This window comes from Heterodontus francisci, chromosome 5 (genome assembly GCF_036365525.1).
Source record: "Heterodontus francisci isolate sHetFra1 chromosome 5, sHetFra1.hap1, whole genome shotgun sequence".
NCBI classification, from domain to species: Eukaryota; Metazoa; Chordata; class Chondrichthyes; order Heterodontiformes; family Heterodontidae; genus Heterodontus; species Heterodontus francisci.
In genome coordinates, this window is record NC_090375.1 from 6,872,041 (window position 1) to 6,884,705 (window position 12,665).

Consider the following 12,665-nt stretch of genomic DNA (forward strand, 5'->3'; position numbering starts at 1 on the left):
GTCACGTGGGCAACCACAGAGGCTGCAGCCACATAGGTATTAGAGGGCGCCACCACTGGCACCGATGGACTTGCCATGGGTCAAGAGCTAAACCCCACCACAATGGTCGGCCTACAGATTTGAAATAAAGCAATGAGTAATAAGGTAGGGGAGAGGTTTAGGGAGGCTGGGAGTGATGACTTGCTTCACTGAGGTGGTATGACAGACCACAGTTCAATCAAACAGTCCTTCACAAACTCTTCTGGTCTTCCGGTTGGGAGAGGTGTCTTCACCTGGGTCAGTCAAAAGCTGCCCAGGCACTATCTGTCTTCTGATTTATTGTTAGCCAGGCAGCTTCAGCTGACCTATGCTGGGCAATTGAGGTGGGGAGGGAGCTTCCTCCGATGTTTAGTGCAACTGCACAGCTCCCTGCAGAATTGTACAATCCCCACCCCTTATTCTTCTGGCCTCTCCTACCTTTCCCAACAGTCCAAATCAAATTCAAATCTGGTGCTCGATACCCAGCTCGAAACATATCCTTATGTTTAAAAAGTCTTTTCCTGCTCTGTAGCGTTAGTTGTTCAAAATGTTGCAGCTCTCTCCCTTTCCAGCAGCACCTGCAGCAACTGACTGCAACACAGTCAGCTATTCCTCATTGGATTGCTGACTGCTGATTGCAGCAATTAGGCAGCAGCCAACCCTTTCCTGTATCTGCCCTGGGAGTTTTGACGGGACAGTGTAGAGGGAGCTTTACTCTGTGTCTAACCCTTGGATAATACTCTGTTGCAGTACTGATTACATTTACCTTACAAAGCACATTTACAGAAAACCAATTGGCCTTGGGTTGATGGGTACAGCCTCCATCTGACCTTCTCCTAAATGTTTGGCAGGAGGTGACAACCAGAGCTGAGCTCCATGCTCCTGTCACTGACCTGTGGTGACATGATTGAGAGACTCCAGTGACTGCAGTATCCCAGGCCAGGATCCATTGGCTCCTGTGCATGATATATTCAGTTCGCTATGATGAATCTCTGCATTAAAATCTGTTTATTTAGCTGACGTGCTTAGGTAAAGATTTTTTTCTCCATTAATGCAGGTCTTTGGCGAATATCTCCATCACCTTTGGACAGGTGAGTCCTTTCACCCACAGTTATCACCTGCCCAGTTAACCATTTCCACATTCTCCCCATTGCTAAAATCTGCAGAGATCCAGCACATCCTCCCTCAACACCTCCATTCCCCAACACCTCTACCGCCACCAGCACCTACCACCCACACCTCCACCCTCCAACACCTCCCACCCCAATACATGCCGCCTGCCAGCAACTCCCTCCCCACTGCCTCCTCTTCCACCACCCCTTGCGTTTCCTACCGTGCCTCCCTATCCAATACCTCACCTTGCGCAGCACCTCCACCCCCGTGTCTGTGAATCCACCTGGTGTGTGAGAACCCACAGGGTGGGCTGGATTTTGTTCTCCACCCCCCAAGCATCATGTTCCGTGGTGGGGGTGGGGGGCCTGAAGATGGCTCCGATGAGGGCTGCCACGGACCTCGATGTCCGATCCTCCTGGTGGCAGCGGGGGGGGGGGGGGGCCTCCTCCCTGCTGGGTGACAGGACCACAATTTTAATATGCAAATCAATTAAAATAACTAATTTAAATAAACCTAGGTTGCCACCAGATGTCCCGCTGTGATCTTTGTCCCGGGGGCTGGCACTCCCGCACCTGCGGATCCCCTGCTGGGGAAACGAGGTTCCACACTGGTGGGGAGGGGGGAGGAGGTACGTTTATCAGTGCGGGGGGGGAGAATGGGGTCAAATTAACGTCATGGATGTAGGAGATGGTGGGAAGGGTTGTAGTTTAAAGTTTGTGCAGTTTCCGGGGGGGGGGGGTGGAAGGGGTGGTGGTGGGAAGGTCAGATGGTAAAGGTAAGTGTTTTGGGGGGCAAAAGGGCAAATAATTAATTTAGTTGCTATTGGGGAGGGATAAAAGAAATATATTTATTTAATTTAATTAAATCTATCTTTAAATATTTATGCGGTAGGGAAAATAGCCCTTTAAAGATGGCGTCAATGCCAAACCCCCCCCATGTGATCAGCGGTGGGTGCAGGGGAGAGGCGGCCTGCCCCGGCTATTTAAATGAGCTGCTGCGCTTAGGATCGCGGCGGCTCCGCAACATGGCCATTTTTATCACCCGCCGCCGAAATCAGCGGCGGCCACATAAAATTCAGCCCAGTGTGTGTGTGAGTGAGAACCCGCCCATATTGCCGGCGGTGGCGAGGCCTCATGGCGGCGGGAGCCCCATCTAAATATTTTAATTTATTCAAATAAAGGAATTAAGTACTTACTGCTCCCGCCGTCCGTTCCACATTGCTGCCGGTGGCCGTTCAGAGATCTGATGCAGGACACTGGTGGGGAAGGGGGAGCAGGTAAATATTTCAGTGCGGTGGGGGGGGGGGAGCAAGGTGAAACTAATCTGATTGGTGTAGAAGATGGTGGGAAGGGGTGAAGTTAAAAGTTTACAAACTTTGGCGGGGTGGGACCTTCCCGGCGCCGAGGCCCATAGTGGGCTTCTCCTGGAGGCATTTTCCGGACCCCCATCCCCTCGCTACAACCCCTGACGTCAGGAGGGGGAGGTGCTGTAAAATCCAGCCCAGTGTGAGAGTGAGAATGTGCCCTGTGTGTGTGGGTATGTGTGTGAGAGAACCCATCCCCCTGATCTGTGTGTGTGTGAGTGTGAGTGTGAGTGTGAGAGAACCCATCCCCCTGATCTGTGTGTGTGTGAGTGTGAGTGAGTGAGAACGAGAACCCGCCTAATGTGTGTGAGTGAGAACCTGCCCCGTGTGTGTGTGTGTGTGACTGAGTGAGAACCCGCCCAATGTGTTTGTGAGTGAGAACCTGCCCGAAGGGTGTGTGAGAACCTGTCCTGTGTGTGTGTATGAATGTGTGTGTGTGTGTGTGTGTATATGAGAGAACCCGCCTGGTGTATGGGTGTTTCTGAGTGAGATCTAGCATTGTGTGTGTGTGTGTGAGAACCTGCCCTGTGTGTGTATATGAGAGAACCCGCCTGGTGTATGTGTGTTTCTGTGTGAGAACTTGCATTGTGTGTGTGTGTGAGTGAGAGCCTGCCCCGTGTGTGTGTGTGAACCTCCCCCCACCCCCGGCCCGATCTGTGTGTTTTTTCTTTATTCATTCATGGGATGTGGGCGTCGCTGGCTAGGCCAGCATTTATTGCCCAACCCTAATTGCCCTTGAGAAGGTGGTGGTGAGCTGCCTTCTTGAACCGCTGCAGTCCATGTGAGGTAGGTACACCCACAGTGATGTTAGGAAGGGAGTTCCAGGATTTTGACCCAGCGACAGTGAAGGAACAGCAATATAGTTCCAAGTCAGGATGGTGTGTGACTTGGAGGGGAACTTGCAGGTGGTGATGTTCCCATGCATTTGCTGCCCTTGTCCTCCTAGTTGGTAGAGGTCGCGGGTTTGGAAGGTGCTGTCGAAGGAGCCTTGGTGCGTTGTTGCAGTGCATCTTGTAGATGGTACACATTGCTGCCACTGTGCATCGGTGGTGGAGGGAGTGAATGTTTGTAGATGGGGTGCCAATCAAGCAGGCTGCTTTGTCCTGGATGGTGTCGAGCTTTTTGAGTGTTGTTGGAGCTGCACCCATCCAGGCAAGTGGAGAGTATTCCATCACACTCCTGACTTGTGCCTTGTAGATGGTGGACAGGCTTTGGGGAGTCAAGAAGTGAGTTACTCGCCACAGGATTCCGAGCCTCTGACTTGTAGCCACGGTATTTATATGGCTACTCCAGTTCAGTTTCTGGTCAATGGTAACCCCTAGGATGTTGATAGTGTGGAATTCAGCGATGGTGATGCCATTGACTATCAAGGGGAGATGGTCAGATTCTCTCTTGTTGGAGATGGTCATTACCTGGCACTTGTGTGCTGCGAATATTACTTGCCACGTATCAGCCCAAGCCTGGATGTTGGCAAGGTCTTGCTGCATTTCTACACACACTGCCTCAGTATCTGAGGAGTCACGAATGGTGCTGAACATTGTACAATCATCAGCGAACATCCCCACTTCTGACCTTATGATTGAAGGAAGGTCATTGATGAAGCAGCTGAAAATGGTTGGGCCTAGGACACTACCCTGAGGAACTCCTGCAGTGATGTCCTGGAGCTCAGATGATTGACCTCCAACAACCACAACCATCTTCCTTTGCGCTAGGTATGACTCCAACCAATGGAGAGTTTTCCCCCTGATTCGCATTGACCTCAGTTTTGCTAGTGCTCCTTGATGCCATACTCGGTCAAATGCTGCCTTGATGTCAAGGGCAGTCACTGTCACCTCACCTCTTGAGTTCAGCTCTTTTGTCCATGTTTGAACCAAGGCTGTAATGAGGTCAGGAGCTGGCGGAACCTAAACTGAGCGTCACTGAGCAGGTTATTGCTAGCAAGTGCCACTTGATGACACTGTTGAAGACACCTTCTATCACTTTACTGATGATTGAGAGTAGACTGATGGGGCGGTAATTGGCCGGGTTGGACTTGTCCTGCTTTTTGTGTACAGGACATACCTGGGCAATTTTCCACATTGCCGGGTAGATGCCAGTGTTGTAGCTGTACTGGAACAGCTTGGCTAGGGGCGCGGCAAGTTCTGGAGCTTAGGTCTTCAGTACTATTGCCGTAATCTTGTCAGGGCTCGTAGCCTTTGCAGTATCCAGTGCCTTCAGTCGTTTCTTGATATCACATGGAGTGAATCGAATTGGCTGAAGACTGGCATCTGTGATGCTGGGGACTGCAGGAAGATGCCGAGATGGATCATCAACTCGGCACTTCTGGCTGAAGATTGTTGCTAATCCTTCAGCCTTATCTTTCGCACTGATGTGCTGGGTTCCCCCATCATTGACGATGGGGATATTTGTGGAGCCACCTCCTCCAGTTCGTTGTTTAATTGTCCACCACCATTCACGGCTGGATGTGGCAGGACTGCAGAGCCTTGATCTGATCCATTGGTTATAGGATTGCTTAGTTCTGTCTATTGCATGCTGCTTACGCAGTTTAGTACGCAAGTAGTCCTGTGTTGTAGCTTCACCAGGTTGACACCTCATTTTGAAGTATGCCTGGTGCTGCTCCTGGCATGCCCTCCTGCATTCTTCATTGAACCAGGGTTGGTCTCCTGGCTTGATGGTAATGTTAGAGTGAGGGATATGCTGGGCCATGAGGTTACTGATTGTGATTGAGTACAATTCTGCTGCTGCTGATGGCCCACAGCGCCTCATGGATGCCCAGTTTTGCATTGCTAGATCTGTTCAAGATCTATCCCATTTAGCACGGTGATAGTGCCACAGAACACGATGGAGGGTATCCTCAATGTGAAGGCGGGACTTCATCTCCACAAGGGCTGTGCGGTGGTCACGCCTACCAGTACTGTCAGTGACAGATGCATCTGCAGCAGGCAGATTGGTGAGGACAAGGTCAAGTGTGTTTTTCGCTCGTGTTGGTTCCCCCATCACCTGCCGCAGACCCAGTCTCGCAGATATATCCTTTAGGACTCGGCCAGCTCGGTCAGTAGTGGTGCTACCGAGCCACTCTTGGTGATGCATTGAAGTCCCCCAGCCAGAGTACATTTACAGCCTTGCCACCCTCAATGCTTCCTCCAAGTGGTGATCAACATGGAGGAGTAGTGATTCATCAGCTGAGGGAGGGCGGTAGGTGGTAATCAGCAGGAGGTTTCCATGCCCATATTTGACCTGATGCCATGAGACTTCATGGGGTCCGAAGTCAATGTTGAGGTCTCCCAGGGCAACTTACTCCTGACTGTATCCCATTGTGCCGCCACCTCTGCTGGGTCTGTCCTGCCAGTGGGACAGGACATACCCGGGGATAGTGATGGCAGAGTCTGGGACATCGTAACGTATGATTCTGTGAGTATGACTATGTCAGGCTGTTGCTTGACTAGTCAAAAGGACAGCTCTCCCAACTTTGGCACAAGCCCCCAGATGTTAGTAAGGAGGACTTTGCAGGGTCGACAGGGCTGGGTTTGCCATTGTCGTTTCCGGTACCTAGGTCGATGCCGGCTGGTCCGTCCGGTTTCATTCTGTTTTATTGACTTTGTCGCGGTTAGGTACAACTGAGTGGCTTGCTAGGCCATTTCAGAGGGCATGTAAGAGTCAACCACATTGCTGTGGGTCTGGAGTTAAATGTAGGCCAGACCAGGTAAGGACAGCAGATTTCCTTCCCTAAAGGACATTAGTGAACCAGATGGGTTTTTACAACGATCAACAATGGTTTCATGGCCATCATTAGACTAGCTTTTAATTCCAGATTTATTAATTGAATTCAAATTCTACCTTCTGCTGTGGTGGGATTCGAACCCATGTCCCCAGAGAAATACCCTGGGTCTCTGGGTTACTAGTCCAGTGACAATACCACTATGCCACCATGCGTGCATGCACCTCCCCACCCCCTCCCCTGGTGTGTGTGTGTGAACCGCCTTGCCCCGGGTGTGTGTGTGTCTGTGAGAAAACCTCTCCCACCCCCTCCCTCGGTGTGTGTGAGAGAGTGAGAACCCACCCAGTGTGTGTGAGAACCCGTCCAGTGTCTGTGAACAGCACGACTGTGAACCCCCACTGTCTGTTTTTTTACCAGGTTATTCGTGGGATGAGCTCTGGAAGCCGAGTGTTTGAATTCATGACGCTGGAACCGTTAATCCCCGTAAAAGGGGGCACCCAGATCCCACTGCATGCTCTAATTGGACAGGTGCAGTTCCACGATGTTATTTTCAGGTCTGTAAGCCTTAGATGTGTCCAACAGCCTCAGTGTTCTGTGATTACACATGGTGCATCCAGGCTAGGGAGGGGGCAAAATCAGCCACAGATCCTTATTTGATCATACAGTGATGTTAAATACAGAGTAAAGCTCCATTTACACTGTCCCATCAAACACTCCCGGGCAGGTACGTTCGTTCGGTCGTAGGTGTCATCTTCCCAGAAGGTTGACTGTCATGGATCTCCACTTCTGTATATCCTGTGCTGTCCTTACACATTCTTGTTATGACCAAGGCAGGAAGAGTGCACTGTTTTTCTAGTTCCACTTCTCCATAGGTCACAACATATATTTACATGTTTTTCCCAGTTACCGATATGGTCAATCATAAACTCTATTTTTTATCCCAGAATACAATACACTAACCAGGTTTCTTCAATAAACAACAGAATTATCATTTTATTATAAAACAAGTAATGATGCAAAACAGTAACACACAGATTGAAATATAAAAGTTTCCTTTTTACCTTAGCTCCCCACGCGCGCGCACACACACACACACACACACACACACACACACACACACACACACACACACACACACACACACACACACACACACACACACACACACACACACACACACACACACACACACACACACACACACACACACACACACACACACACACACCGGTTTACCAAAAAAAGAGATTTACTCTTTAGAGCTCTATTACAAAAAAAAAGACAAAAAGAATACTTTAGCCAAATACTTGATAATTCTTGAAGAAAAAAGAGAAGATATGAAAAGATGTCAGTTGTCCTTCGTTTTGATTTGGAGTCCCAAATACGCACAGACAGCTGTCACTGGGATCTTCCTAGATCAGTTTGGGCAGGGTTTCCAGGAAAAATGCATCAACATTTTCAGTCTGTTTCTTACACTTGCTTCTCAGAGCTTCTCAAAGAGACAGAACAAAACTGGCAGGCTTTCGAGGGGCTGCAACAGGCTCAATTGGGGTTTTGCTCCCTTGTCAAGTTTTCTCCAACTGTCTTTTTAACACTGTCCATATCACCAACTCACTGTCCAATGTGAAACCAAAAACAATGTCACAAGAGTCAAGCCTCCTGACCCCTATAAATCTTGACCAGTCACTTTTTTGTAAACATCTTTCCCAAGTCATAAAAGCCCCCTGTTGGGTATTTATCTGAAAACAGATCATAGAGTCATAGAGTTATACAGCACAGAAACAGGTCCATCGGCTGATTGTGTCTGTGCCGGCCAACAAGCATCTGTTTATTCTGATCCCATTTTCCAGCACCTGGCCCTTAGCCTTGTATGCTATGGCGTTTCAAGTGCTCATCTAAAAACCTCTTAAATGTTGTGAGGGTTCCTGACTCTACCACCTCTTCAGGCAGTGTGTTCCAGATTCCAACCACCCTCTGGGTGTAAATATATTTCCTCAAATCCCCTCTAAACCTCCTGCCCCTTGCCTTAAATCTATGCCCCCTGGTTATTGACACCTCCACTAAGGGAAAAAGTTTCTTCCTATCTATGCCCCTCATAATTTTGTGTATCTCTATCAGGTCCCCCCTCAGCCTTCTCTGCTCTAAGGAAAACAACCCTAGCCTATCCAGTCTCGCTTCATCGCTTGAAATGCTCCAGCCCAGGCAACATCCTGTTGAATCTCCTCTGCACCCTCTCCAGTGCAATCACATCCTTCCTATAGAGTGGTGACCAGAACTGTACACAGTACTCCAGCTGTGGCCTAACTCGCGTTTTATACAGCTCCATCATAACCTCCCTGCTCTTATATTCTATGTCTCGGCTAATAAAGGCAAGTATCCCATATGCCTTCCTAACCACCTTATCTACCTGTGCTACTGCCTTCAGTGATCTATGGACAAGTACACCAAGGTCCCTCTGACCCTCTGTACTTCCTAGGGTCCTACCATCCATTGTATATTCACTTGCCTTGTTAGTCCTCCCAAAATGCATCACCTCACACTTCTCAGGATTAAATTCCATTTGCCACTGCTCTGCCCATCTTACCAGCCCATCTATATAGTCCTGTAATCTAAGGCTTTCCTCCTTACTATTCACAACAGCACCAAGTTTCAAATCATCTGCGAACTTACTGATCATACCTCCTATATTCACGTCTAAATCATTAATGTACACTACAAACAGCAAGGGACCCAGCACCGATCCCTGTGGTACACCACTGGTCACAGGCTTCCAATCACAAAAACAACCCTCAACCATCACCCTCTGCCTCCTGCCACTAAGCCAATTTTGGATCCACTTTGCCAAATTGCCCTGGATCCCATGGACTCACCTTTTTAATCAATCTCCCATGCGGGACCTATCAAAAGCCTTACTGAAGTCCATGTAGACTATATCAGCTGCTTTACCTTCATCTACACATCTAGTCACCGCTTCGAAAAATTCAATCAAGTTTGTTAGATATGATCTCCCCCTGACAAAGCCAAGCTGACTATCCCTGATTAATCCCTGCCTCTCCAAGTGGAGATTAATCCTGTCCCTCAGAATTGTTTCCAATAGTTTCCCTACCACTGATGTTAGACTCACCGGCCTGTAATTACCTTGTTTATCCCTGCTATCCTTTTTGAATAATGGTACCACATTCGCAGTCCTCTGGTACCTCTCCTGTGGCCAGAGAGGATTTGAAAATTTGTGTCAGAGCCCCTACTATCTCCTCCCTTGCCTCACATAACAGCCTGGGATACATCTCATCTAGGCCTGGGGATTTATCCACTTTTAAGCCCACTAAAACCTCTAATACCTCCTCCCTTTCAATGCTAATTTGTTCGAGTATATCACAATCCCTCTCTCTGATCTCGACACCTACATCGTCCTTCTCCATAGTGAACACAAATGAAAAGCAATCGTTTAAAACCTCACCTACGTCCTCCGGCTCCACACACAGGTTGCCACTTTGGTCCCGAATGGGCCCTATTCTTTCCCTGGTTATCCTCTTGCCCTTAATATACTGATAAAATGCCTTGGGATTTTCCTTTGTCTTGCCCGCCAGTGTTTTTTCATGCCCTCTCTTCGCTCTCCTAATTACTTTTTTAAGTACTCCCCTACATTTTCTATACTCCTCTAGGGCCTCCACTGTTTTCAGCCCCTGAATCTGCCATAAGCCTCCTTTTTTTTCCTTATCCATCCTTTACATCCCTTGACATCCAGGGTTCCCTGGACTTCTTGGTCCTACCCTTCACCTTTTGGGATACATGTTGGCCTGAACTCTCACTATTTCCTTCCAGAGTCTTCCAGTAACATAAATCTTTTCTTATCTTCTTTTGACAAGGTCCCGCATGGGAGATTGGTTCAGAAGGTAAGAGCCCATGGGATCCAGGGCAATTTGGAAAATTGGATCCAAAATTGGCTTAGTGGCAGGAAGCAGAGGGTGATGGTCAAGGGTTTTTGCGAGTGGAAGCTTGTGACCGGTAGTGTTCCACAGGGATCAGTGCTGGGACCCTTGCTGTTTGTAGTGTACATTAATGATTTAGATGTGAATATAAGAGGTATGATCAGTAAGATTGCAGATGACACGAAAATTGATGGTGTCGTAAATAGTGAGGAGGAAAGCCTTAGATTACAGGATGATATAGATGGTCTGGTAAGATGGGCAGAGCTGTGGCAAATGGAATTTAATCCTGAGAAGTGTGAGGTCATGCATTTTGGGAGGACTAGGCATAGAATACATGAGCAGGGACGTTATGAGGAGCTGTATAAAATGCTAGTTAAGCCACAGCTGAAGTACTGTGTACAGTTCTGGGCACCGCACTACAGGAAGGATGTGATTGCACTGGAGAGGGTGCAGAGGAGATTCACCAGGATGTTGCCTGGGCTGGAGCATTTCAGCTATGAAGAGAGACTGGATAGGCTAGGGTTGTTTTCCTTAGAGCAGAGAAGGCTGAGGAGGGACCTGATTGAGGTATACATAATTATGAGGGGCATTGATAGGATAGATAGGAAGAAACTTTTTCCCTTAGCGGAAGTGTCAGTAACCAGGGGGCATAGATTTAAGGTAAGGGGCAGGAAGTTTAGAGGTTATTTGAGGAAAATCTTTTTCACCCAGAAGGTGGTTGGAATCTAGAACACACTGCCTGAAGGGGTGGTAGAGGCAGGAACCCTCACAACATTTAACAAGTATTTAGATGAGCACTTGAAACGCCATAGCATACAAGGCTACCGGCCAAGTGCTGGAAAATGGGATTAGAATAGTTCGATGCTCGATGGCTGGCACAGACACGATGGGCCGAAGAGCCTGTTTCTGTGCTGTATAATTCTATGACTGTAAAAAAGCAAAATACTGCAGATGCTGGAAACCTGAAATTCTGTTGAAAGATCAGAGACCTGAAATGTTAACTCTGTTTCTCTCTCCACAGATGCTGCCTGATCTGCTGAGTATTTCCAGCACTTTCTGATTTTATTTCTGCCTTCCGGTAATTGTTTATTGACGAGCTCAGTCCAAAAGACCTTCTGATGACCTCTTTTAAAAAAAAAACACAAAGTTCCAGCATCGATGGAATCATTTTCAGTTTTAAAACCCAAATCCTCATAATTTAACAAAAAAAATGGAAGCATTCGTAACATTCTGCAGCGGTCAGCTGCATCTAGTCCATTATATCTGTTCCACTTTCTTCTCTGCTTCCCTCTCCTACATTTTCCATCGATCTTTCCTTCCAATAATTGTCTCTGTCTACCTTCTGCTCTAATGGTATGACCGAAGTATTGTATCTTTCTCTCTTTGATGTTATGCACTAATTCCCTCTTTTCTCCAGCCATTTCCAGCACTTCTTCATTAGTCTTTTTCCTGTGTAAGATATGCGGAACATCTTCCGATATGTCTGCACCTAGTGCTGCTGGAGGGCACAGATTGTGAAGATGGGATTTTGGTAAGTGAGGGAGTTCAATAAGGTGGGGAGCCATAAATTAAGAGAGAAAATAAATTTGTCTGCACTGAGAGCTACTTTGAGTGCAGAGTGGAAAGTGGGAGTTTTGGTGTGTGAGGGAGGGGCTCCTTTTTCTTTTTTTTTCTACCATTTCTCAACCTCCAGTAGCTGCCTCTCTTTTTGGTACAGGGGAAGAAGCTGATTGGTGAGTAACTGGTAAGTTATTCTACTTCTAGTTCGACTAAATAGTTTTTAAAGTTACGGAATGCCAGGTCAGCTCGGCAAAGTGGAATGTACTTCCTGCGGTATGTGGAAAGTCATGGACGCATCACGTGTCCTAGACGAACACATCTGCAGGAAGTGTCACCGGCTGCAGAAGCTTGAGCTCTGGGTTTTAGAACTCGAGCGGTGGCTGGAGTCACTGTTGTGCATCCGTGAGGCAGAGGACTACGTGGATAGCATGTTTAGGGAGGTGGTCACAACGCAGGTTAAGAACATGCAGGCAGAGAGGGAATGGGTGACTGCCAGGGACAAGATTAATCTCCACTTGGAGAGGCAGTGATTAATCAAGGATTGTCAGCATGGCTTTGTCAGGGAGAGATCGTGTCTAACTAACTTGATTGAATTTTTCGAGGAGGTGACTAGGTGTGTAGATGAGGGTAAAGCAGTTGATGTCGTCTACATGGACTTCAGTAAGGCTTTTGATAAGGTCCCGCATGGGAGATTGGTCAAGAAGATACCAGCCTATGGGGGATCCAGGGCAATTTGGCAAATTGGATCCAAAATTGGCTCAGTGGCAGGAGGCAGAGGGTGACGGTCAAGCATTGTTTTTGCGATTAGAAGCCTGTGACCAGTGGTGTACTGTAGGGATCGGTGCTGGGACCCTTACTGTTTGTAGTGTACATTAATGATTTAGACGTGAATATAGGAGGTATGATCAGTAAGTTCACAGATGACACGAAAATTGGTTCTGTTGTGAATAGTGAGGAAGAAAGC

The 12,665-nt window shown here is 47.9% G+C and overlaps 1 protein-coding gene across 3 annotated transcripts in view; it reads left to right on the forward strand.

Moving 5' to 3' along the window:
* Positions 1-12,665, forward strand: part of abcb8 (ATP-binding cassette, sub-family B (MDR/TAP), member 8) — a 143,318-nt gene that overhangs the window by 98,883 nt on the left and 31,770 nt on the right. For 2 of the 3 annotated variants that reach the window (XM_068031058.1, XM_068031059.1), the window contains 2 exons: positions 1,076-1,109; positions 6,630-6,766. The exons of the other annotated variant lie outside the window; for it this stretch is intronic. In XM_068031058.1, coding sequence (XP_067887159.1) covers positions 1,076-1,109; positions 6,630-6,766 — 171 coding nt within the window. The remainder of the gene's footprint in view (positions 1-1,075; positions 1,110-6,629; positions 6,767-12,665) is intronic. 3 annotated transcript variants of the gene reach the window in all.